The following is a 27,694-nucleotide window of genomic DNA, read 5'->3' on the forward strand; positions in this document are numbered from 1 at the left end:
ATACCTTATTATTTTTGTCTCCAAATTTAGTAGGTAACACAAACTTTTAACATGGAATTAGCTAGCGAGTGCTGAGTAAGTTTATTTAGATTTTTGAATGTGCGATAAATAACTTTGGTGGACTGGATTAGTAAAGCCGCATTAGTCGAGTCGAGTCGAGTTGCTTCGTATTTTCCAAAAATTAATGCTCCTCCTTTCGTGATTTTGAATGTAGCACTTTAATCTAAGATTATTTGACAACAATTTGTTTCATGAACTGAATTTTTTCCAGGTCCATTTGAATTTGGACAAAAAACGCTTTGCAAACTATTTCTTGTCTCTTCACAGCTTTAAAGGAACCTTTTTGTTTTTGTTTTTTACAAGCGAAAAGGAATCTTGCTTGAAAAAACAAATCAATATCATCACCGCCAGCTAGTTTTTTTTTTTTTTTTTTCGACACTGTGGGTATCCGGAACCACCCGACTAATCCCACAGCACCCAAAACTTACCGGTTAAGATTGAACCTTGCCCTCACGGGGGTGATCCAGTACTAGTTGTGGTCCTGAGTTCGAATCTTATCCTGGATTTGAACCTTCGTGACTCGCTCGAGGTCGCTGCGTGGGGCCGTGGCACACTCCTTCAATTTGGTGTGCCGGCTCGGATCTTAAGGGTTCGAGTCGGGACATGTTCCGGATTATTTAAAAAAAAAAAAAAAGATTGAACCTCGGTCTATTAGGCAGGAGTTTAACTTCCTAACCATTAGGTCCACAACTTGTGCTTTCTACATTTACCCTTATTTTCACCTCCAACAAATTGGGTTTTTTTTTTTTTACTTTTTTTGGTAAGTAACAAACTTTGAATCCAAAATCTCTTATTTATTATCCTTTTTAATTTATCACTTGACCCAACTCTTCCCCCCTTAACAAACGGAGTTAAATGATGGTGAACGTGTTTTTTTTTCAAATAAGAGTAACTTCTCTTCTTGACAATAAATGTGTAAGGTAGAGATGATAACCATGATTTACTTTTGAAGTGCAAAAAAATTGACAGTTCATAGAGCAAAAATCCCATCCATGTCAAAAGCTCAGGGATTCATGTGGTGATAAAAGAAAGAAATAAGTGAAATTGAATTGTATTATTATTATTATTATTATTATTTTCCGTTTACACGCTTATAAATTTTAAATACAGTAAAATCAGAAAAAGGAAGCAACCTATGAATAATGGAATAATTTAATTTAGAGATATGGGTTTGTTTGGATAGGAAAATTTTTTAAATAATATTTTGCATGTATCAGATATTTATTTTTCAACCAATTATTTTTATATTTTTAATTACTTTTTTATTTTATATACCTCACGTCACAAAAGTGTTACGATTGTTTTACGTCATTTATCAACGTAAAATCCGTAAGCCCCCACTAGCGTTGTATCTGTAAGGCGTAGATAGCTGCATTTCCGTTGGCATTATCGGCTCATGGCGCGATGTTTCGTATTGGAAAAGGTTTGCCTATGAAACTTCCTCGTAAGCCAGCGAGCTCAGCGACACCCATCAAGTAAAATCCGTCACGTCAAAATCTGAAGATTAACCCTATTATGGTACGCGCATACCATATTTATGTGAACTATCAAAAAACTAACAATTAAACAAGCAGGACGAGTGGAAATTATGACAAAATCAGTAGGTGATGATACGTAATTACTCAAATACAGCGCCATCCCTACGCATCCCCCCCCCCCCCCCCCCCCCCTCAAAAAAAAGAAAAGAAAAGGGAGGTAAGGAATGTTGTCATACATTTATGGGTATTACTAAAAATGACAAAAGGTGTTGATAGTACTCAAAATCATCACTAGTTTCTCCTAATAATAGGGTTGAGTCTGGATACAACAATTCATTTTACTAAACTTATATCACTTGTACAATTCATGAAAAGTATAAAAATGTTAAGAGTAAATTTTATATACACTATTGCGGTTGGATATACGATACATATATAAAATTTGATTTTTAAATTTAAATTCGAATTATATGTTATGCATCTGATGGTGAAGGTGTATACACTGTCAATGTGTAGAAGATTAATTCAAATGTTAATAATACTCAAACATGATTAGCTTCTTCAGATGTCATAATTGCATATAACCATTGCGACAACCTATCGAACTAAGCGGCTAATTTCTTTGTTTATTGCTGAAAAAAAAATTCGCATAAATGTTGACATGACAGTGGTACAAAGCTATGCTTGCTAAACCCAGTAGGCAAGGAAAATTTTTTTATTTTTAAATGAGTAAGCCCGGAAGCCAAGCAGCCAAACCTTTCTAAGGGCAGCTAGGCCTCAAACGTACAATCAGCTGGCTTCCAATACCAAATGGTCAAAGTTAGAAATTTTTGTACTTAATCCAATAGAAAGAGAATAGGCAACTTCACCGTGTAAAACGATGCCTTTAATAGCAAGGGCAAGTGTTACAGATTTCTGTAAGGACTTTTTTTTTTTTTTTTTTTTTTTTTCTGACGGAGTGGGTATCCGGGTCAATCCTTACGGGGCCCCGACTAATCCCACTCCGGCCCGGAGAGGAGGCCCCACTCCACTCGAGCACGGTGACAAGGGGGCTCGAACCCTGGTTGCCCAGGAAGGTCTGCCATACCCTAAAGAGGGGGAGCAGACCATTCGAGCTGACCCTTGGGGGGCTCTGTAAGGACTGGCTCATGCTATTTTGGACATTCCATGTTCTTTTTTTTTCGGCAGAAAAAAATTTAGGTAGATGCAAGATCAGTCCCTATAGATCGCTTATAGAGATTTTATAGATCAATCATCAATACAATATTTACATTGGCAACAAGATTTGAATATACGATTTTTTATTTTAAAAAAAATGATCGATTCTTATTAATTGAGTCAATTTGTATTAGCAACATTCTCAGTTTATATTCTTGTTTCATAAACACGAAAACAAATTGTACTGGCAAAAAAAAAAGACAAAAAGAGAAAAGAGAAAGAGTAGCAACGAAAACCAAGGAACCAAAAAAAAAGGCAAAAAATGAAGAAGCGTCCAAGATATAGGTTCTTATCTTTAAGGATACATCCAGAAAGTGTTTTAGACTTATATTTTTCCCTTTTGCAATTGAATTTTTGACAATAAATTATTCCAGCTTCTTTATTAGAAGAATAAAATAAGCAAGCAATAAGATACACTAGTACAACCTTTCATTCGAAGAATCAACTCTTGTTGGCAAGAATCACACTAGTACAACACTAATTCGTTAGGGGACCGACGGTTTCTTTTTTAGAAAGGTTTGCAGTGGCTGACGGGCCCAACATTTAAAAAAAAAATAAATTTGCTTTGCCTGCTGATAGGCATAGTTCTGTACGTTCCCTTGTCAAATCAACATTCTTGAGAATATTTTTTTTTGCAATAATTAAAGAAATTAGCCTAACTAAGCATATATTACTTGTATAGTTTGAGCTGGACTAATTTGACGTACAAGATTTACAAGTTAATTAAAATATGATCTATTTAATGAGCGCCTAGTAAGCACTTGTAAAAATAGATTTTAGGTGTTGATATTATACAAAATAAAGTTAAATAAAAAATTATATAAATGCAAGATAAAATAATAATTATTGGTGTGTGCTTCCAAATGATGATTTGAATGTCATTTAGTTTTTTTTTTTTTGGAGAGAATGTCATTTAGGATTACTAATGGGTGCCCAAACAATTTCATCAAAGTATGACTAATTTGATAATTTGACACACTGCATAGCATGATTTTTAAAAAAAAAATTTTCTAGCATAATTAGAGAAATGAGACCTCATCTTATCTAATTAAACTTATATTACTGGTATAATTTGAGTTCGACTAATTTGGTATACAAGTTTTTATTGGCGATTTACCTTTTTCTTTATTCATTGGCAACTTCTACACTAATTATATTTCTACTTTTATTTTTATTCTAACCTATCTGTGTAAAGAAGGGGCTAATTAGGTCAAAAGAATTAGAGAGAGTGATTAATTGATAGTTGATAAAATTCGAACCTTTCAACTTGTGAAAACCAACAGGTCGTTGGATTCTCGTCGGATTTGTTAATGTGATACACGAGTTTTGCGGGTGATTCGTGGACGGAACGAAAAGCTAGTGAAATTACGAGCATACCAAAGAAAGACGTTAAAATCTCAAGAATACCCCTAGAAAATATCGCAAAGCCACACGTTAAAAAAAAAAAGTGCAAATTGCATATCCCAGCTACGTTACGGCTCGCATATCCTCATAACTTCCGCCAGCTGATCATGCTCCTGTTCACTTTTCATCTTCTATAAATAACCCCACGCAGGAGTACCCTCCGCGTTCGCCTAACTGCATCCGGGGAGAAACAGCCTGAGACATTTATAGAGAGAGAGAAGACTAGAGAGGGATAGATATACGGAAATCATTTTAGAGAGAGAAAAGGGGCAGGGGAAATCGATCTATGCAACCGAAGCAAAACGCATCGGTCGGATCATTGATAGAATTGGACCGTTTTTCCGGCGATTATGAGCTGGTTTGATAAGCTACGGTGTTCATCTAGTCTTAGCCGGTTTATCGCCGGCCTTATGCTCTTTCTTTTATATCATTCATTCCAATTAATTTCGAATTTCTTGCTTCCTATACACCCGTAAACTTTTAGTTTTAAGATTATCTTTTAGATCAGAGAAATTTGTTTTCTGTTGAAATTTGGTTGGTGGCGTTCTCGTGAATTTAGCTCAAGTTCATTCGACCGACAAAAAAACAAGAGTTATTGAACTATTTGCCGACTTGTTTCCGTCGTTCACTTGGAATCTCATGGAAGCTACAGATGATGATGATTCTTCTTCTTTCCCCGGCTATTTGCTGGACGGTTCGTATCTTGGAATTTCATTAATCCAAGTCCTTTTTTTTGTTGAATTCTATTTCTAATTTAATTGTGTTTTTATTTGAATGTGAATGTGTGTAATGAGATTCTTGTGAATGATTTCGAGTTTTTTGGTTGATTGTATCTTTGATTAATGCTTGCTTCTGTCTGTTGATGCCATGGATTAAGCTGAGAATTATTGAAGACTTTCTTATTTATTTTAATTTCTTTTTGGCATGGGTTTTTCTTCCCTTGCTTCCAAGTTGTTTGCTTGCAATAAGACGCTCTTAAAATTTTATATTTAGTTTTCATTTAGCTTTTTATGGTGCTTAAAATTCACGTAGCCACACTTTCTGATTTTTTGTTATGCAATTAGCAGGTGCTTTTTCCCCCCGAATTGACAGGCGACAAAGTTCACTCCCTTCTGTGATTGTAATTGGTGGGGGTATTTCTGGGATCGCTGCTGCTCGTATCCTACAGAATGCATCTTTTAAGGTATTTTCTGGTTGATAAGGTATTGTGTTTCCATGTCAGGTGATGCAATTTTCATGTTTGCTTTTCTCTTGTTAAACTTTCTATAATCGTGCAGGTGCTGTTGTTGGAGTCACGCGATAGAATTGGTGGGCGCATACTCACTGACTACTCATTTGGTTGCCCAATTGATATGGGAGCATCGTGGTGAGCTTATTTTCCAATCTTCTTTTGCAGTGTCTGTTTCAGTGACTCTTTGAACTCTTTGTTTCAAAATAGGTGTTAAATGGCTCGAGTTGACTGTGATTAAAATATTTCTTGGTAATCCTTTCTCTCCCTCTCTCCGCATCTGTGTGTGTGAGAGAGAGAGAGTGTGTGTGTGTATTTGCCTCTGTCTCTCATTGTCTCTGCGTTTTTGGGTGCAGGAAAATGGAAAAATAATACTTTTCTAAGACATATGGCTTTTGCATGGAATGTTTTAGTCAGTTGCTGTTTTGTTTTGATACAAAAACCTGAAAATACCATAAGTGGATACTTTACTAACTTTGTTATCTAGTGTTCCAGGCTTCATGGTGTTTGCAATGAGAATCCTTTGGCTCCTCTAATTCGCCGTCTAGGGCTTACTCTTTATCGTACCAGCGGTGACAACTCAGTGCTGTATGATCATGATTTGGAAAGGTAAAATTTTGAGTGCTATACCTTTCTATGTTAAACAGGCTGAACTCTGCTAAGTTAAGTCATTAATCAACTCAAGCTGGCCATCTTGTTCCTTTCAGTTATGCACTATTTGACATCAAAGGCCATCAAGTTCCTCAACAGACTGTTATAGAAGTTGGAGAAGTATTTAAGAAAATCCTCAAGGAGGTATGCTCTTTATTTCTGCAGTGTTTCTCCGTAAGCATTTTATTGGGCCATTCGATGGGTACTGATGCATTTAATTTTTCCCAGACGGATAAAGTGAGGAATGAACACACTGATGACATGTCTGTTTCGCAAGCCATATCAATTGTGCTGGATAGGCATCCTGAACTGAGGTACAAAAATATGTGGTCCTCTTTCTGTTTCTGGATTCTCAATTCTGAACTGTATTATGTATAAATTTGCTTCATCTATGTCTAGACAAGAAGGGCTTGCCCACGAAGTGTTGCAATGGTACATATGTAGAATGGAGGCGTGGTTTGCTGCAGATGCGGATATGATATCTCTGAGAAGCTGGGATGAGGCAAGTTCATGTCTCTCATTGCTTATGCTATTTAACTTTATTTGGTTATGCTAATGGAAATGCAATTGTTGCTATCCCCTTCATCTCCCTACCGTGTCCTGAGTTTATGGCTCAAAACCTAAAATATGCTAATACAGGAACCAATAGCCAAGTTAGTTTGCTAGAACTATCTTCAGTAGATCATACTTGTTTTTATATAGTAATGTTACTGTAAAGATTTTTGAGGTTTTTGTCACCCATTAGTATTTACATGGTTCATGGCATCCAATGTGTAGGAGCAAGTTCTTTCTGGTGGTCATGGTCTTATGGTGCAAGGTTACTATCCACTAGTAAAAGCTATGGCAAAGGACATTGATATACGCTTAAATCACAGGTATGCTGGCAGTTTTCTGTTGCAAAAGAATTCATTGCCCTCTGGACTGTTTTATTGGTACTAAAAATGTTCCATTATGTATCTTCTTTTGTTAAGCTAGTCATGCTGTTGAATGTAATTTCAATGTCATTAAACATGTTTTTGACTTTCTGTTGTTGACTTATTTATCCTAGCTGTTAACAACGCAATTGTTTTGGGGGGGGGGACTACATAAACGAACAACTGAAGCTTGTGATAATTGTAGTAGTACTCTTTTAACAGTATTTTGCGCGGCATCCACGTTTTATGTGATGTTCCTTTTCTTTTTCATTACATCAAGATTGAATTGCTTACCTTATTAATCTGTTCTGAGACATGATCTCAGTTATTAGCTATTCAGTGCCGGAACCTTTGGAACTTTTTAGCAAAACCTTCTCTTTAAATTATTTACGGTTCTAATAGTTTCTAGCTACTAGAAAATTGCTTTCCTGTAATTCTTTGGAATTTGATTCATTTTTTCTGTTGCAACTATTAGAGTTAAAAGGATTGCCAATGGATATAACAAGGTGATGGTTACAATTGAAGATGGCAGCAATTTTGTTGCTGATGCTGTAATAGTAACAGTCCCTATTGGGGTTCTGAAGGCCAACTTAATTGCTTTTGAACCCAAGTTGCCCGAATGGAAACTTGCTGCAATATCAGATCTTGGTGTAGGGAATGAAAATAAGATTGCACTACTGTTTGACAAAGTGTTCTGGCCAAATGTGGAGCTACTAGGGATTGCTGCACCTACTTCCTATGCATGTGGCTACTTTTTGAATCTCCATAAAGCAACAGGCAATCCCGTCCTTGTTTACATGGCAGCTGGAAGGTTTGCTTTTGACCTTGAGAAGCTTTCAGATGAGGCTGCTGCTGATTTTGTAATGTTGCAGCTGAAGAGAATGTTTCCTGATGCAACAAAGCCGGTAAGTATTAATTTAGCATATGATTGTTAGCCTTCATTGTGTTTGACATGTTTACCTTTAACTAACTGCTGATGAAGATATTAGTTTTCATCAAAATAAGGTGTGGAAAAGAACATCACTTATTTTGCAAGCAATTTATGCTGTTGAAGTATTTAGACAGTCGCATTTAGTTTTCACTTAGTTATGGATATGTTGTTGCTGGCATATTAATTGGGAAATAGTGTAGCATGTTCTGATTCTTGGGTCTCTAGATGGTATATCATGCCCATCTTTTTTCCCTTGGATGCATCCAAGAAATCTTAATCCTTGAATTACTAAGAATGTCCGTTGTCCCTTGTCCTACAGGTCAAGTATCTAGTGTCACGCTGGGGATCTGATCCAGACTCTCTCGGATGCTACTCTTATGATTTGGTTGGAAACCCAGAGGACATATATGACAAGCTCCGAGCACCAGTGGGCAATATTTACTTCGGAGGTGAGGCTGTTAGCGTGGATCATCAGGGATCTGTTCATGGTGCCTACTCAGCCGGAGTCATGGCTGCAGAAAATTGTCGCAAACATCTTATGGAGCGACTTGGAAGCGGGGACAAGATTCAGCTCGTCTCTTGCAGGGAGGAAATTCTTGAAGCAACTGTTCCTCTCCAGATATCAAGAATGTGAATCTTCATGGTAGTAGATTTCACTTAAATCTATTTAGGATGCAAGTAACTGCATCCAACTGTATTGTTCCAATCCAATGAAAACGACGTTGTTTACTTTTCGGGATATCTTTTCAATATCAACTAATATTCTTCCGGGTGCAATCTGATGCCTGAAAGATCTTGAGCTGAATTCATTATTGGTTATTCTAATTTATGCATGAATGAATTTTCGACCAGTTGTTCCGATGACCTGAACTCTGTTTATGTAGTAGACAAGATTCTTTTGACTGATTCTATATGGATTACTAGTAAAAACCTATCGTCTTTCCATCTGGGTCTACAGCATCATTCCCTCTCTTCAATTTTTCTTTTTAATGGCGCGATTACCAAACATATTTCTATTTATTTATAGTTGTTTAAACGTAATGGTATGAGTTGTTTAAAAGTTCACATCAGTAAACGTAACAGTGTGAGTTGTTTAAAAGTTTGACATTAGTATCTAAAAAATAGGGTCAATTACATCTACTCCCTTGAAGTTATCCAAACTATAAATTAAGCTCTCAGATTTAGGCAAACTACAGAAAGGGGATTTGGGGCAGGAAAGGTTGATGGTCAAGATTTGGTCAAAAAAATATAAGATTCTGATTTTATTTTATACATTATTTTTCACATCACGTGCGAAACTCACAAAATTTTATTATATAATTACATGTTGTGCAAAATGAATTATATCATGTGCAAACTAAGTTACATCTTATGTAAAATATATAAAATCGATTCGATCGGTTTCTCCGTTGACTGTCCCGTTCCAAATCCACCTCAATCTCCTGACTTCATAAAAAATACACCCTTGCAATTAGGCATGGGACGATAACTTCCCAACTTCAATAATATCAGGAACAATTTTAAATCTCAAACCCTAAACTACCCCTAAAATCCTAACTCTTTTTTTTCCCTCGCCCGATAAACATAACAGTGGACAAGCCTCATCTATCAATATTATATACCGTCTTTACAGACTACAGTGGACACTTTTTTTGCTAGATTTGCCATTAGTTTGGTCTGGATGACATAAGTGCAAGGGAGGAAAATATAATTTGACCAAACTATAAGGCCTATCTCTTAGTTAAGCTAAATCCGAGGGGAGGTAAATGCAATTAATCCCAAAAGATAAGGGGTAAATAACTAAATATTCCTCATTTTAAACTTCCAACAAAAAATTTGCATCCGTGACCAAAAATTCACAGTGTTTTTGAAATAGAATTTTGCGATACAAAATTATTTCTTAAAAAAAAAAAACCCATGGCACAACTACTTTTTTTTTTACTTTTTTTTTTTTTGCCCTTTTCTGCTGCCATTTTGCCTTCAATAGTCATGGTCGGTGGGGAAGAACACAAATCAAAATTGTTCGGTCTAACTAATGTCCCCACAACTCTCACTCAACTCATTAGCCCTCTCACCCGAGCAGCTTTTCGATTAAAAAGTCATAGATTATTTAAGCCCAAAAAGATTCGAAACTCTACCCTCCCTCTTTTCTGTTCTTATCGTCGTCTTCCTTCAAGCTTCACAAGCTTGCCTAATCAAAATTCCATTTCTACGAGACCTTTTAGCTTACCGCGCCACCTCCAAAACGTCCATCTTCTCCGCCATGGCAACCACCGCTCACAATAATCTCAATGCCAAACTCGTAAGCCTAATACCCAAATATTCCATTTCCATAGTTTATAACCGATTTCTTTCTTCTCACTATTTGTTTGAAAATTTTTGGCAGGTTTTGTTAGGGGATATGGGAGCTGGTAAATCGAGCCTAGTCTTACGCTTTGTAAAGGGCCAATTCCTCGAATTTCAAGTAAGTGGTAGTCGTATTTTATACTTTCTTAACCTAATTAAGCCAGATGATGGAGGATTAGATGATTGGAGAATTAATTATATAGGAATCGACGATCGGAGCGGCGTTTTTCTCGCAAACGGTGTCGGTGAACAATTCGACGGTGAAGTTCGAGATCTGGGACACTGCTGGCCAAGAGCGCTACCACAGCTTGGCCCCCATGTACTACAGGGGCGCTGCTGCTGCTATTATTGTCTATGACATTACTAACACGGTACTGTATACCTTTTATTTTTTTCTTTCCGGTGCGTGCGTGATTAGCCATGCATGCATTTAGGCTGTATACAAAGATAGTAATTCTGTATTTGGTTCTTGAATCTCGAGCATTTGATTTAATTGAGGCTGTATTTGGTTTTCTATCATAACTGGAATCGGAATTTGAGTTGTATGATGTTGTAATGAAACCATGTTTTTATAAGATTCCATGTACGTTTCCGTTGGAATGTTGGTATTTTATCGGACTTTTATGACAAGAAACTTGGTATAAATGCTTAATATACGATTAAATTGAGGCTGTGTTTGGTTCTCTATTAGAAATGAAATCGTATAATATTCATGCAAGCTACATTTTCATGGGATAATTTGCCAGTTTCAATTCTGATGAAAAATCAAACACAGCTTCAGCGATAAAGGAGCTTCAAGAATTGAGCTCACTTGAAGCAGCTCACTGAGGAGATGCTAATTTTGAACTCACAATACTGGCTGTAGTTGATAATCTCCTTTATTTTTTAAGTTGAGCATCCTGAACTTGTTTGAATTTTGTGCATAGAGATCGTCGCGAGCATTGTAGACATTTTGCCAGCAAGCTGTTTAGTGTACTCCTTTTTGGTTGTGAAAGCACTAATTCATCTTTGATAGCTATTGTCATATGAGTTTAGAGTTGCAATCAAATGAATTATGATTACCGGCTTTTCCTGGTGGGTTTTTTTAGGTGAATGTATGTGACTACCACATGGTTTGACTGTGGTTACCTTTATGTGACTTTTTTGGAGCTCTTGGCTTGACAGGATTCATTTGCACGGGCTAAGAAGTGGGTGCAAGAACTTCAGAAGCAAGGTGCCCAACATTAACCCTCTTTACTCCTTAACTAGAACATTTAAGAAAAGAACAGATATATGCTTTGATTACAGGAGAGGTCGATAAAAAGAAGATGAATTTAATCAGTCAAGTTATTTTCATCCAACGGAATAATATCTTCCTTGTATAAGGATAGGCCTTTGAAAGTTCTAGTTTGCAGTGACTTGATCATCTTGATTTTGTTGTTGTTTTGCAGGTAATCCGAACCTCGTTATGGCGCTTGCCGGAAATAAAGCTGATATGGAAGATAAGAGGAATGTGACTGCAGAAGTAAGTACAATCTTGTCTTGCCAAAAAATAAGAAGTACTATCTTTTCATAGATTGTGGTTGGTCGTGCCTTCTTTACTGATTTCTTTTCTGTGACTATTTTTTCAAGTTAATATCTAGTTGGTCACTACATTCATGCATCCACTATCATAGTTCCGCTATTTTCTTAATGATATTTACTTCGCACTGCAAGCATAGAGTAGACAAAATAGTGATATTTCGTCCTACATGTTGCTCATGATCCTTCAGAAATAGAGAACCTATCATCTGTGAATTTACAAATTGAAGTGTGGAAGATAACACAATCAAACAACATTGAACGATTTTGGAGGGGAAATATGAAGCTGATTCTTTAACTGAATGCTATGGACCAGGAAGTTACCCACATTATTAGATACACTGCCCATGACATATCCATTAAAATCTTAGGGAAAAAGAACCACGTCATCACTGTGCTATGGACCAGGAAATTACCCACATTATTAGATACATTGCCAATGACATATCCATTAACATCTTCGGGAAAAAGAACCACGTCATTGCTATGTTAGATAGATGAGAAGAAGTTTGTTGGGTTGTTAATTGGATGCATGTTTAGGCTTTTGATCTCCTTGTTCAAAAGAAGAGGATGGGAGTCGATACAATCCTATAAATACATCAGGAACCCTTTTTGATTTGCTCCCCCAATCTACAATTGGTGAAGTGCAAAATCTGTAGTGAAGACGAGGACTGTAAGGTCACCATGGAGACATAATGCTGAGAAACATTAGTTGTACCTTTTTTTTTCTTTTATAGGATTCATATACTTCTCTGAATGATTCAAGCATATCTGGTCTTTGCTTAGTTATCTTTGTCCACGTTTTATGTGGACCGTTACTGCTTGCAACCTTGAACTTGTTGGAGGCTGTGACAGCATCACATGTGGCAGTTTGAAACAATTATATCATTTTACATAAATGTACAAGATCCGTATATGCGATCTTCTCTATGTTGATTGGTTATTAAATTTAGGTTTTGGATGCATCCTTTTTTTTAGGCTTGACCTATTGCTTTTAGTCCTTTCTGGGGCTGGATTGAGATATACTCTCATCCCATTCACATTTTATCTAGGTGAATGTCCTTTGTTTCACTATATGTCTGATTAATTCCAATATCCAATAATAATCTATATTGTTATAATGTCTGGTTCTCTTCTGGCTTTTAAGTCTATTTTTTTTAATGTAGTATGTTTACCTCTCCCTTGCGGATCATTTTACAGGAAGCACGCGTATATGCAGAGGAAAATGGTCTTTTTTTCATGGAAACCTCTGCTAAAACTGCTATCAATGTTAATGATATTTTCTACGAGATAGGTTTGTTCCTTCGTTCTTTTTTTTTTTTAATTGTCTAATTTGTTTCTTTCTCTGGAGTTGGATTTAGTTTTCTATTGGCATTCTTGATTTTTCTTTACTTGTTTTAATTATGAGGAAATTATAAGGCAACTTACATTTAAGTGGATTTGTTGTTGGTCTGTGCAGCAAGGAGGTTACCAAGAGCTCAACCTGCTCAAACCCCTGCAGGGATGGTTCTTGTTGACAGACAAGGAGAAGGGTCCCGAGCTGCAACATGCTGTGCTTAAGAGTGTTGTGATATGTTCCTTTGACCTCAGATGTATTTGTTTCTTAACCTTGTTTATGTATATTTGTAAGGAAGTTATATGATACCATTACCTTATCCTTCATGTAACACAATTGAGTGCATTCCTCATTCCAATTGAGGGGGAGTAGTTTCTGTGGAGCATGTAAAAGATATCATTGATTTAGAGCAAAAATTCGAAGGCCTTTCTAAAGGAAGCATTGTGATTGAGTAGAAAGTTCCCCTGGATCAATCTTTTTGATTTTCGGTTTTTGTTGGATGATTAACTTTGTCACCCTTTATCTGTTGAAGTAATATTCCAGCCTGCAGTTTTAACATTTTCTTTTACGTGGATCACTCTTGTTGAAATTTGCGAGAAATCAACTAGATTGGGACAAATAAATATGCTATGGCGTTCTTGTACTTTCTTTAATTTGTTCGAGTTTGCATCTGTATCTGATTATTTGTGGCTGCTTGAGGGCCGTATTCTCCATGGTTTGGTAATCACGCCTCTTCATTCATTATAGCTTATCGAACCTCAGATGTATATTACTCATGGGGTGTAACTTAACGGGTGGGGTGCTGCACTGATTACTGGCAAGAAAATCATGAAGGGGCACCTTTGTCCTAAAATCAGTACTGCTGCTGCTGCCTGAAATTATTTCACTGCATGATTGCTGTAGTGATAGATTTCATTTTTACTGGATTTACCAGTTTGTAGCAGGAATTCTGATTTTTCAATCTCCGGTAGAAAATTTCGAGAACTATTGGAGGTTATGTGATCAAAAGGATCAAGGACATGGGTGAATATTTTGTCTAACTTGTAAATGAGTAACCTGTGCCGGTGCCACTCTGCAAAAGCATCTATTTTGGATCCAAGTTTCTCCTGGCTCCAATTTTATTGGAGGTCCTTGAAGAGACCGGATTTGAATTTCCCTTCTATTTTTTTTTTGGGTCTACAACAGCAACTATTTGACCTAGAGAGGCACAAAGCAATAAGCTTCTTTTGTAATGCACTAGGCAGCGGGATTTAAATCCCCAACCTAATGCACGAGAGAGTTTTAAAGGAGCCCTCCTAGGCATTGGACCAAGATCGAATGATTGTAATTTGATTTCGTACATGATGGTTTCTTTTGCTAGATGGGCGAACGCACCCGTCACTCCGTTTTAGGTCCATACAACAAATATCCAGCCTCTGAACCAAACAGTAACATAATGGGACTTTGGGGGGGCCTCTTGAGCTTTGTACCACCAATTTCTAGCCAGAAATCTTTGCAGTATGTTTGCCCACTCAAGGCCCTCGTACGGTACTAAAAGTCGTGTTGCACATCATTCTCCACACACTCTGATTGAACTGTATTCGGCAATTGCAGGATAAATATCTTTTGTTAGTTCTTGTTGACATCCAGCATGCCGCCTGTTTGTTTCAGATATCATCGTCGGGCCCCTGAGCTTTATTCTCGATAACAGTTGGGAGGCACAGATTTTTGAAGGTTGCCCACTAAGCGAAAGTTTACATATGTAAAGCAAGATCCACATCCCTTCCTTTTTTTTTTCTTTTTTTTTAAGGCAAAAATTTTTACCACAAAAACTCAATTTGTTAACTTTAAAGATGTGATTTATGGACTGCTACAAGGTTTTGATTCGATCAGTCGCTTTTGCAGATTGCAACACTGGTGCCTCTCTTTCGACAGTAGATAGCACTAATTTAATTGAATGGTGAATGGTGAATGGTGCTACCTGCAAATATTTCTGAGATCAACAATTTTTTGATCTTCTATCAACCAAGTTAATAATTTAACTACTACTTCTAAGTTCTAACAACCCATCTAGGCCTGATCTTCCATATCAACAAGGTCGTCCTGATGACTCGAGAATTGCTTACCCGTCCATCTAGCCCACTGCAACCCTCAATTATTTGGACTGTAGCTAACAAATCCTTGCTTGATTGTCGATTGATGGCAACCAACTCTTTGTCCCCTCCAAAAAAAAAAGGGACAAAATTGGTGTTATGGTACAGAAACCAGAGAAGCCAGGGCTTTGCAGGAATCAGAAGGGAACAAGCTCAAACTAAGAAATCAATTATCAATGAATCAATAAAAGTGAACGAATTGAACTCCAACTTTCATTAATTGGATCTGGAAACAAATTACAAGAACAGAAATAATGGATTTAGCTAAGAAGGGGAAAGATTGAAGGAAAGTTTGAGAGGGAAAAATGAGGATTGATCCTCAAGTTAATTCAGACGAATCTGAGAGAATAATTCCTAAAAGCTACCAGAATAGAGCAGACAAGCCTGCTTTTATTGTTAACAGACCCTAACAGAATACTAGCTAGACTAATAAGAGTAAGACACGTGTCCAAAGCATCTGCTAGTTGCCGCGCGTTTTGAATTTCTGTTGGAGTAGTTGAATCCCAGGAAAGGCGTGATTCTCTGATCACGCCTTTGATGACCTTCAGGCCCAGTGATCACGTCTTCCTCTGCTGACCTTCACGCCTCCATTGCTTCTGCTACCTAGTTCCTGCTTCTGTGTCCTTGGATAAACCCCCATTTCATTACAATACCTCCCCCCCATAAAAAACCTTGTCCTCAAGGTTGAAACTGAGGAAACTTCTCCCTGATCAACAAAGCATCTTCCTAAGTAGCATCTGTAGGTTCAGTTCCCCACCATTGTATTAGCCACTGGGAGACAGCAGCATTTCCTCTTTTGATCATTCTTCTTCCCAGCAACATTACTGGTTCGACCCTGAGTAATCCCTTTTCATCAGTATCTGGGAGCTGCAAGATAGGTGTGGCTTTGTTCCCCAGCTTCTTCTTCAACAGGGAAACATGGAACACAGGATGGATCCTAGATGCAGTAGGCAATTTAAGCCTGTAAGCCACCTTACCAATCTTGCCTTCTATGAGGTAGGGACCAAAGTACTTAGCAGACAGCTTGGTATTGCTTCTCACCACCACTGATGATTGTCTATAAGGTTGTAGCCTCAAATAGACCCAATCACCTATTTGGAACTCTCTCTCACTCCTGTGTTCATCAGCATACTTTTTCATCCTCTCCTGAGCAGCCTTCAGATTTTTCTGTAGCAGATCATCCATTTGTTTCCTGTCCCTTAAGTAATCCCCCACTGTTGCCACCTTAGCTTGCTCATAGGGGCCAAGAGCTAACTGAGGGGGTTTAGATCCATACAAGGCTTCAAAAGGGGTCATCTGGATAGTAGTGTGGTGAGTAGTGTTATACCACCATTCTGCCAATGACAGCCACGTGCTCCATCTCTTGGGTTCCAAGTGAGACATACACCTGAGATACATTTCCAACACTTGGTTGACCCTCTCTGTTTGGCCATCGGTTTGAGGATGGTAGGCTATGCTCATATCCAGCCTTACCCCCTGTAGTGTGAATAATTCAGTCCAGAACTGACTGATGAAGATTTTGTCCCTGTCTGAGACTATGCTCTGGGGCAAGCCATGCAACTTACTGATATGATCTAGGAAGAGCCTAGCTACCTTAGGGGCATCAAAAGGGTGAGTTAGGTTCAGGAAATGTGCATACTTAGTAAACCTGTCCACCACAACCATGATGGTATCTTTCCCTTCTGATTTGGGTAACCCCTCAATGAAATCCATGGTGATGTGACTCCAGGAGTGTTGTGGGATAGGAAGAGGTTGGAGAAGGCCTGGATAGGCCACGCGTTCATCTTTGCACCTCCTGCAAGTATCACATTGCAGTATTGTTGTTTGGATTTCTTTGAACATACCTGGCCAGTAAAACAGCTGCTTAGCCCTCATCCAACTGGCCTGTATGCCTGAATGTCCTCCTAGCTGAGAGTCATGAAGGGTAGAGATGAGTTTCTTCCTTATGTCTCCCCCCTGACCTACTACAATTCTCCCCTTATACCTCAGAATTCCACTTTGATAGTTGTAATCTGAGCTCAGTCCTGGACAGGTGAGAAGACCCCTGATGATATCCTGTGCCCAGTCATCTCCCATATAGCTTCCTACTACCTTCTTCATCCATTCTGGAGTGACTGTGGAGGTCACAGCACATTCAGCTTCATCCCTTCCTCTCCTGGAAAGTGCATCTGCTACTACATTCTCCTTCCCCTTTTTGTAGCAGATCTCATAGCTTAACCCCATCAGTTTAGTCAGCCACTTTTGTTGGAGAGGGATTGTGATCCTCTGTTCCAGCAGGTATTTCAAGCTTTGATGGTCAGTGTTGATGATGAAATGATGTCCTTCTAAGTAGTGTCTCCACTTAGTGACTGCTGTGACCAAGGCAAGCAACTCCTTTTCATAAATTGATAATCCCAAGTTCTTCTGTCCCAAGCTCTGACTGAGGTAAGCTATGGGTCTCCTGTTCTGCATCAAAACTGCCCCTATTCCTCCATAACAAGCATCTGTTTCGACCACAAAAGGTTGGGAGAAGTCTGGGAGGGCTAGCACAGGGGTGTTGCACATAGCTAATTTCAGCTTCTGAAAAGCATCCTCAGCTTCCTCCCCCCAGTTAAAGCCATCCTTCTTGAGGAGAGTAGTTAAGGGCTTTGCAATAGCTCCATACCCTTTGACAAATTTCCTGTAGTATCCTGTCAGTCCAAGAAATCCCTTCAGCTGTTTGGTGTTCACTGGTTTTTGCCACTGCATCATGCTGTCAATCTTCTGGGGGTCAGCCCTTACTCCTTCTGCTGAAATGATGTGGCCTAAGTACTCCACCTGTTGTTGAGCAAAAGAGCACTTACTCTCTTTTGCATAGAGCTGGTGTTGTCTCAGAATCTCCAGGACTTCAGTGACATGCTGCTCATGCTCCTTCAGAGTAGGACTGTAAATCAGAATATTATCAAAAAATATTAAAACATACTTCCTGAGTTGCTTCTGGAAAACCTGGTTCATCAAACCTTGAAAGGTTGCAGGGGCATTGGTCAGCCCAAATGGCATGACCTTGAATTCGTATAGCCCCTGGTGTGTCCTGAAAGCTGTCTTGTGTATGTCTTCCTCTCTTACCCTTATCTGGAAGTATCCAGCTCTGAGATCAATTTTGGTGAAGTATTTGGATCCATGTAGTTCATCCAATAACTCATCAATAAGGGGCATAGGGAACTTGTTCTTGACTGTTAGATCATTGAGCTGCCTATAATCCACACAAAACCTCCATGAGCCATCCTTCTTCTTGACCAGAAGTACAGGAGAAGCAAAGGGGCTGCTGCTCAGCTGAATGATCCCAGTTTGGAGCATTTCCTGCACTAGTTTCTCAATCTCAGTTTTTTGGATGTAGGGGCACCTGTAGGGCCTTATTTGGAATGGTTTTGCCCCTTCCTTAAGAGTGATATGATGATCCTGACTCCTCTCAGGAGTTAATCCCTGTGGTTCTTGGAATACATCCCTAAATTCCTGCAACAGCTTCTCCACTTCTGGTGGGATTGGCTCCTGGACTGGTTTCTCATCCACCACTGTACTTACCTGTGCCAAGATTCCATGTGACTGCTTCCTAGTCCACTTGTACAGCCTACTTCCTCTTATCAGTTTTAACTGTACTGTACTGTCCTCCCCTTTCAGCTCTATCTGTTGCCTTTCCTTCCTGAACTTCATACTCAAACTTCTGAAATCAAATTCCATGGGGTTGTACCTTGCCAACCAGTCAACTCCTAGGATCATGTCACACCCCCCTAACCTTAGTGTGTTGAACTGATGTTGGAACTCATACCCCTGCATTTTCCATGTTACTGGCTTTGTAATGTTTCTAGACTGTAGTTTTTCTCCATTCGCCACCCTTACTGAAAGAGTTCCCCATCCTGTTCCCAACTTCAAGTTTTTGGCCATCTGTTCATCAATAAAACAGTGTGTACTGCCACTGTCTACCAATGCAACAATGGTTTTTCCCTTAATTATCCCTTTGATCCTGATGGTCCTATGTTCACTCCCCCCTGCCAAGGCATGGATGGACACTTCCATGTGTTCGTTTTCTAATTCCCCTCTAATGCAATCACAGAACACATCAGATTCGTCCTGTTTTTCCCCCTCTATTTCAGTGGTCCCCCTCTCCTCTTCTTCCATTACCAACAAGTTTAAATGAGACTGCCTACACACATGTCCTATGGTATAAGGTTCAGCACATTTGAAGCATAGCCCCTTCTCCCTCCTAAGGTTGAGTTCTGCTGGGGTGAGTCTTTTGAACTGGTTCTGAGGATTGGTATAGTTGTTGTGTATTTTAGGAAATGATTTGTCAGGAGCTTTAGGATAGTTGGGAGGTTTGTCTGGAGGTTTTGTATAGTTTGTGGGTTTGAGTAAAGGCTTCTGGTAGTTGGGGCTGTAAGAGGTGGTCTTATGGATTTTTTGTAAGGCTCTCAGGTTCCTTTCCTGCAGTTTGGCAGCCTCTATGGCATCTGCTAGTGACTTAGGTTTGGCCATTTTTACCATAGTTACTATCTCTTCTTTCAATCCACTAAGGAAACAGGTTTTATAATAGCAATCTTGTAAATGGGGAAGAGAAGGCATTACCAAGGCTTTGAGCATTTCAAATTGCTCCAGGTAGTCAGCTATTGATCCTGTTTGCATCAGTTTATTGAATTCCTCTATAGCTTCCTCAGGAGAGCCATCACCAAATCTTTCGCATAGTGCATTGCAGAACTCCTCCCATGGAACAGCATCTCTGCCACCAAACACTCCATGGAACCATATATCTGCTTTATCTCTGAGGTAGAGCTCTGCAACCTCAGATTTCATCTCCTCATCCACTCCATTGATCTTAAAGTATTTGTTGGCCTTCCTAATCCACTCCCTTGGGTTCTCCCTATTGAATGCTGGCAGATCTACCTTAGGTAACCTGGAGAGTATTCGGTTCTCTCTGATTTCAGATCTATCCTGGACCCCTTTCTGCCCCTCTCTCCTTCTGCTACCTTCCTGGTGTCCTGGTTCTGGCACTGAGCTGCCGCCTGCCAGATCCTTCTCTTTGTCATTTAGTTTTGCTAATACTTGCGCCATCATGTTCATCATGCCTTCATACTTCTGATCCAAACTTTTGAGAGCCTTCTCAGTGCCCTCCTGCCTGTGCTCCATAATCCTTACAGCCTGTTCTATTCCATCACTCCTGTTAGCAAAAGTTCTTACTACACTTCCCAATTCTATCACTTCCTTCCTCAACTCATCCTGATTTTTAGCCATTTCCCAATGGCTCGTAGCTAGCTCTGATACCACTGTTATGGTACAGAAACCAGAAAAGCCAGGGCTTTGCAGGAATCAGAAGGGAACAAGCTCAAACTAAGAAATCAATTATCAATGAATCAATAAAAGTGAACGAATTGAACTCCAACTTTCATTAATTGGATCTGGAAACAAATTACAAGAACAGAAATAATGGATTTAGCTAAGAAGGGGAAAGATTGAAGGAAAGTTTGAGAGGGAAAAATGAGGATTGATCCTCAAGTTAATTCAGACGAATCTGAGAGAATAATTCCTAAAAGCTACCAGAATAGAGCAGACAAGCCTGCTTTTATTGTTAACAGACCCTAACAGAATACTAGCTAGACTAATAAGAGTAAGACACGTGTCCAAAGCATCTGCTAGTTGCCGCGCGTTTTGAATTTCTGTTTGATGACCTTCAGGCCCAGTGATCACGTCTTCCTCTGCTGACCTTCACGCCTCCATTGCTTCTGCTACCTAGTTCCTGCTTCTGTGTCCTTGGATAAACCCCCATTTCATTACAATTGGCTAAAGATTCTTATTGGACGGATTGATGGGGTTTTTTTTTTTTCTTTTTTTGAAGAAAAACATATATATGACAAAGAAGATTTTATTTATCACTGACTTTGCTGGAAATCGTCCACGACTCGTTCTGTGGTGGTTATGCTCGTATTTGATGTGTATTTGTGACTCAATTGCATTGTGGTAACAGACAAAATTGGGGTGGTTTAAGTTGCAAAAAGGAAACCGGCTCTGAGGTGTAATGTCCAGGGGCTCGATTGGTGGGGATAGACAAACTGTCAGTCAGCTTACCCCTGCCCTGAAGACACATATGATATTTATGGGGTACATTGTCACTTTCCATCATCAACATCAATTAATATTTGTGCCATTCATTTTAGTCAGCTTCAACAAAAAATTCCCATATTTGTTTTTAGATTTTCCGCAATCAAATTGATTACATGTATAACTAGCTAGTTTTAGCTAATTAGATACGAGCATTTGTCACCATGGGAAAGGTGGAAAGCAATCCAAGTACAAGAGACGAACACAGTTGGATTTAAATGATTTGAAGCGTGGTAGATCCGTAGGTCGCACAAATAATCAAAATAAATATTTTCGCATGCAAAAAAGTAAGAAGTTGCTAAAAATTCCATAAACCTGTTTTTGATCTTATTTCTCATAACCTCTTAATGGTGTATTTGTTTGTAGAACACAATAATCATTTCCTTGCAATCAAATTTGTTTTTCCTATTTACTTGCTGCCCAATTTCTCGCTTAGATCCTTGAGCAGTCAAGAGATTTCATTCGTCTAATTCCATCTCAGAGCAAAACAATATTGCTGCCCCTTCTTCACCTTCAGTATCCACAGCTTTGCACTCTAGAAGAAGCTCATCATGATTTCTATTATTCTTTTGATGGGATATGGCATGGCATCCACGATTGGATTTTGATCCAGCGCAGGAGCAAGCAGAAGGATATGGCAAACTCCACATATCATTTAGTCCACACCAAATTTACTTGATTCCAAGTGATCACATTCTCTAGTCTATCTAACCATGTAATAATGCATGATTTCATTTGGCTCAGCATATGGAGCAAGTAAAAGGACATGGAGAAGTAACAAACTGTTTTTGTTGTTTATTGAGGCTATATAGGACTAAATCATTAGTAAAATCCAAAATGGACCCTGCAGTGGGAGTGATGACTGATGATGAATGGTCGAACTAACGCCATCTATCAATCTCGTGTCCTTGTCTGACCTCTCAAACCGCGGTATAGACTCGGGACCATCCTCCTCTCCGATATGCTCATGTTCATGTTGTACGCTCTAATTAGCGTCCGGCTTTGCAAATGTCGCTTTTGTAAAACTACGTACTATTAAGTAGATCAGAGATCTCTGTGGCGCATGAGCTAGCCACTTGTACCAGACGTTTGTAATCTTGCTTCTTATTAATATTAGGGATAATTTCACAAACCTCCCTTGAAATTTTTTTACAGCTTCACCAATCTGATTTTCTTAAAATTTCAAAAATTACACATATCTCTCTTGAGTTTACCATTTTGGTAACCGAAACTATTCAATGGTCAAAATTTTGAATGAATAATTTAAAATGCCCTCATAAAATTGTGGAGTTCATTTTACCTTCTTATGAAATTCTTATAAAAAAAATATGAAACATGCACAAAATCTCAAACCCACATTTAATCCTCATCTTTACTATTTTAAACCTTTTATATTTTGACATCTCAAAATAGTACCATTATTACCACAACCACTACTATCATCATTCCCTAAATTGTAAAACCTCAATTGAGGAAGGTTTCTGAAATGATCCCTTAATATTATATAGTTTATTATATTTCAAAAAAAAAGAGAGCCAATTTACATATATCACATAAAAAAAAAGAGCCAATTTACAGATCTACATTAAAATTTTTAAAAAATTATCCCAAATAATCAACTATCCAAACACACTACAGTTCCAATCTTTTGTTACAAATTTTTTTGGAAAAATGTTATTTACACTCCATTTTTTATTATTTACGCTTCTACTATTTATTTTGTCACATAGTCTAAGAATGAAAATTATATTATTAAAATAATAATGAAAGTGTGATTAATAAAAAGGGAGTGTAAATAACATTTCCCTTTTTCTGATTCTATCTTAATTGACGTATAGTGATGTAATTTGTAAAACAATAATGTCAACCCAAAAGGGCCAAAACCTTGACCTGTACAAATTGAAGAATGCGAAGGCAATTTTGGTTAGACAAAATTTTAGGTAGACTTGATCTACTAGCTCTATCCCACATCGGGTAGTTATACTGGGTTCCGTGGGGGGTCGTCACTTCTTAGTAGCAGTGGGCCTACTGGTTTGCCCTTGTGGGGTTGCCATCCCACATCAGTTCTTGGGGGGGTTTGGGGTTGGGTTTATAAGTCCTTGGGAGGACCTCAAAAGTTGCCGGCTTTTGAGGTTTCTTTTGGGATTAGATTTATATATCTAACTTTCGTAAAAAAAAAAAAAAGATCTACTAGCTCTATCAGTAGATTGAGTGGTTCAAAATTTTTCACACCATTTCGCCCGATCAAACATTAAATGCACAAAAAAATGTGGCAAGATTTGATTCACTACGTCTAGTAAATCAGGTCTATCCGAGTTTTTGCCTTCCCTCCACAGATTGCCAAGAGAATTGGTTGACTTATGATATTGGTTCATATAATAGTAGAATATTGTAGTAAGTTCACACCCGTGTATGATACACGTTGAAAATGTGATGGACGTTTACCATCCTTGATCAATTCAACGGAAACTACATGGGACAGTGCTCTAGCTGGGAAGCTTCCAGCGCATGACGCAATATGATGATGGAGCTGGAATGATGCATTTGCTTCAGTGTTATCCAAAAAAAGGCCTCAACACTTCCAAATTTCTTGTTTTTGCTAAAATGTTTGACTAATGAACTTTGACAAAGAATATCTTAAACGGTGCATTTCTCTCAATCTCATTGAATAGATAAAAAGCACCTTAACAATTATTGGGCGTAATTGCTTGAGACAATTTATGGCAAACTTTTGTAGGAAAAGTAGAAATCTACTACTATAAGTTTCATGTTGTATTTTATTTTCAATTTTGGGGGGGGGGGGGGGGGGGGGGGTGTCCAGAACTGCTTGATCGATACAAAGCTAGCTTCACAAGGTAAATCTTGTAGTGCATTTTTTTACAAAGTCAAGAGGACAACTTCCAAAGTTTTGCCATACCAATGCATGGGCAGTATGGAGAAACAGTCACTTAATTCATAAGCATCAACTGGTCAGCCTGAGACAAGTCATGAATAATCTTCCGATTACCCAGAGACATGGAAACCAACAGCCTTTGGGCACTTCATGGTTTGGTAGGATGGTAGGTCAAGAGTTTAAATCTTACCTTTCATCAATCGTCACAATATGTGTTTTTTTCAAAAAATTCATATGAGTGCGTAGTGCCTCCGTCTGATTTAGTCTGATGGTGGTTCAGTGATGGCTCTTTTTTTTTTCGTTAAATTTTTATTATGGTTAGGGTTTAAATTTGTGGAAAAATGTAATGTGAGGATAATCTAATTTTTTCTGAGAAAACTCTAGTTCATGTTCTTAATTTGCCCCTAAAATTATTGGCACGTGAGTATCCCGTGCACTTGTCAATTGGAAAATTGGCTAGAGATGAGATGTAGGACCGAAATAATAAGCTTCATACATATGAGGGAGCATTTTGCTCCATTTTGAATGTGAAAAATGGGAAAATATTTAGGAAATCTGAGAGATCATTTTGGTCATTTTCCCATGTAGATATAACTAAAATGAGATGCTATTATGACGTCCTTGAATTATGAAACTTTTTACCCAAGAAGGGACAAAAAAAAAAACATCTTTTAAACATATTAGTTAACCAATAGACTCAAAAAAAAAAAACATATTAGTTAACCAACTTTGGAGTTCTCTCATCATATTTGTTAACCAGCTATTAAGGTCTTGTTTGGACAGCAATTTTCCAAAGAAAAATTACTACGTTTTCCGTGAACACATCTTCCAATCATCTTTTTATCACTCTTGTATTTTGTAAAAATTATGCTTTGTAGCGTTAACAAATTAATATACTGCACCAGCAGAAAAAACAATATCTAACGTTCCTTATTACAAAAACATAGTCCAAAATTGGAGCTTGTTGACTGTGCCATTAAATTAAACAGCTGTGACTAAATTCCATAGTACTGCAACTTATTGCTCGTTTAGTATTTTGTACAAGCTGGACAAGTACAACTTGTCTAGTATACTATGATATACGACCCACAATTTTTTTTTTTTTTAAATTTTCAAAGACGAGATATTGCTAAAACCTGCTGTTGCTGAGGTTCATCATCGTATCCTCCACGAACCCAATTGACTTGTTCAGATTTCTGACTTGATGGGTTGTCATTGTCCGAGACAACGAAAGTCATGGCCATAGCCCTCAATTGGAATTTTTGAATTTTGCCCGTGGCAGTCTTGGGCAAGTCTTCCATGAATTGCACCTTCTTAGGCACCATGAAAGCCGGGAGATTCTTCCTGCAATGTGCAATGATATCTGCCTCGTTTATTTCTTCATGATCTCCAGTCAAGTTCTTTTTCAAGGTCACAAAGGCACAAGGGCTCTCTCCCCATTTTGGATGAGGCATGGCCACCACAGAAGCCTCGACCACACAAGGATGTTTGTACAGTACGCTCTCCAATTCTACGCTGCTAATATTCTCCCCACCGGATATGATCACATCTTTGGACCTGTCCTTGATTTCCAAGTACCCATCAGGATGGATTACCCCTACATCCCCCGTTACAAACCAACCCTTATGAAACGCTTTGGCGGTGGCGGCTTCATCCTTGAGGTATCCCTTCATGATACTGCTCCCCCGCAGCACGATTTCTCCCATGGTTTTCCCATCACGGGGGACACTTTGCATAGTAGCCAAATCCTTGACGCCCACATCCGCCAGTGTAAGTACGCTTACACCCTGGCGTGCTTTAAGCTTGGCTTGCTCGTTCATCGATAACCTGTTCCACTTGGCCTGCCACTCACACACGAGTGCTGGACCGGTGGCTTCGGTTAGGCCATATGCGTGTGTGACATGGAAGCCAAGCCCTTCAATTTTCTCGAGTAGGGCCGCAGGTGGTGGGGCTCCACCGGTCAGTATCTCAACCCGGGTGGCGAATTTTCGGCGTTCATGTGGCTTGGCTTCAAGAAGGATGTTAAAGACTATAGGTGCGCAGCACATATGCGTCACCTTGTGCAGTGCAATATTTGAGTACATTTCTTGGGCTGTGGTGTTTCGAATGCACACATTTGTCCCGCCTCGGGCCGCGGTGCCCCACGTAAAAGTCCAACCGTTGCAATGAAACATGGGGAGCGACCATAAGTATACAGGTGCACTGCCCATTTCCCAGCCTAAAATCAGGCTAAGGGTGCTCAAATAAGCACCCCTATGACTGTAGACAACACCTTTAGGTGCTGAGGTGGTGCCTGATGTATAGTTCAGCGCAATTGGATCCCATTCATCTTGGATTTCTTCTGGGACGTACCCTGGATTTCCTTGGTAAATCAATTGCTCGTACTCAAGCTCACCAAGACGCACACCTGTGGGGGAGTCAAGATCATCAATGACAATAACTAGTGGCATTGACATGTCTTTTGAATCAGACTTGCCAAATTCTGCCACTAGTAGCCGGAGGGCCTCGCTTGCCAGCGGCACGTATTGATAGTCAACAAAGAAAACCTTAGCTTCAGAATGCTTGAGAATTGTTGCAACGGTGTTAGCATCAAGTCTTGTGTTGATAGTGTTCAGCACAGCCCCGGCCATAGGCACCGCGAAATGCATTTCATATGTTGCTGGAACATTTGGTGCCAAAACTGATACCTGCAAGGAGACGGACGATACGTTAGTACTCCAGAAAGGCCGAGCCATGAAAAACAACAATAATAATTAATAAAAAAACGATGTGAACGTAAGATCATTAATGTTAAGCGATGAAGAAAATACTCACAACATTGTTTTTGACAATGTTAAGAGATTTGAGGGAGGAAGCGAGGCGGCGACACCGGTCATAGGTTTGATGCCACGTGAAACGAACTTGACCATATATAATGGAAGTACGATTGGCATAAGCCATAGCAGCCCTCTTAAGGAATGTAAGAGGAGTAAGGGCTGAGTAATTTGCTTGGCATTTTGGCAATCTGTCCATGTTGTCGGATTCTTGATTCTGTATAACAACACCTTTTTGCTAGTGAATGAAGGAAGTTGGGGTGGCGAGAGAGGGAGGGAAGGGGGAGGGGTGCAATGTTGAGTGTAAAAGACGGGGAACTTGGGGGGGAATTTATATAGGGAGAGATGAAGAGAAATTGCAGCTCAAGTGCAGGGGGCAAGACACACAGGGAAGTTGCATTGAATTAGCATTATGGTTTGAATAACTACTTTTGACTGGACTAGAAAATATGTATGACTGAGAGAACAGTATTCACATTATCATAATTATTATTAGTGTTGGGCCACTTTTGCTCATAGCTTAGAAATCCTTCTTAGCAAGTCACTTGTCTTGATTCTTTATTGCAATGGTGGTATTAAATGTAGCAATTTATCTGCAACTACATCTTTATGGAAAATACTTGAA

General features: G+C 38.8%; 3 protein-coding genes across 3 annotated transcripts; 2 read left to right on the forward strand and 1 right to left on the reverse strand.

Annotated features, from left to right (window-relative positions):
• The first annotated feature begins 4,332 nt into the window (after positions 1 to 4,332).
• On the forward strand, positions 4,333 to 8,689 carry LOC113702066 (probable polyamine oxidase 4). Its single transcript, XM_027223027.2, has 10 exons — positions 4,333 to 4,854; positions 5,228 to 5,343; positions 5,438 to 5,526; positions 5,884 to 5,997; positions 6,096 to 6,183; positions 6,268 to 6,353; positions 6,439 to 6,541; positions 6,817 to 6,914; positions 7,429 to 7,858; positions 8,204 to 8,689. The coding sequence occupies exons 1-10, from the start codon at positions 4,800 to 4,802 to the stop codon at positions 8,516 to 8,518; spliced, it is 1,494 nt and encodes a 497-aa protein (XP_027078828.1). The 5' UTR covers positions 4,333 to 4,799; the 3' UTR covers positions 8,519 to 8,689.
• A 1,205-nt stretch (positions 8,690 to 9,894) lies between these two features.
• On the forward strand, positions 9,895 to 13,684 carry LOC113700343 (ras-related protein RHN1). The gene is made up of 7 exons (XM_027220768.2): positions 9,895 to 10,186; positions 10,271 to 10,348; positions 10,434 to 10,601; positions 11,395 to 11,443; positions 11,661 to 11,734; positions 12,991 to 13,084; positions 13,250 to 13,684. The coding sequence occupies exons 1-7, from the start codon at positions 10,148 to 10,150 to the stop codon at positions 13,348 to 13,350; spliced, it is 603 nt and encodes a 200-aa protein (XP_027076569.1). The 5' UTR covers positions 9,895 to 10,147; the 3' UTR covers positions 13,351 to 13,684.
• An 11,479-nt stretch (positions 13,685 to 25,163) lies between these two features.
• Positions 25,164 to 27,353, reverse strand: LOC113701658 (trans-cinnamate:CoA ligase, peroxisomal-like). Its single transcript, XM_027222413.2, has 2 exons — positions 27,071 to 27,353; positions 25,164 to 26,943 (listed from the first exon to the last, which is right to left on the reverse strand). The coding sequence occupies exons 1-2, from the start codon at positions 27,266 to 27,268 to the stop codon at positions 25,369 to 25,371; spliced, it is 1,773 nt and encodes a 590-aa protein (XP_027078214.1). The 5' UTR covers positions 27,269 to 27,353; the 3' UTR covers positions 25,164 to 25,368.
• Positions 27,354 to 27,694: the final 341 nt, after the last annotated feature.

The sequence above is a fragment of the Coffea arabica genome, chromosome 7e, assembly GCF_036785885.1.
Source record: "Coffea arabica cultivar ET-39 chromosome 7e, Coffea Arabica ET-39 HiFi, whole genome shotgun sequence".
NCBI lineage: Eukaryota > Viridiplantae > Streptophyta > Magnoliopsida > Gentianales > Rubiaceae > Coffea > Coffea arabica.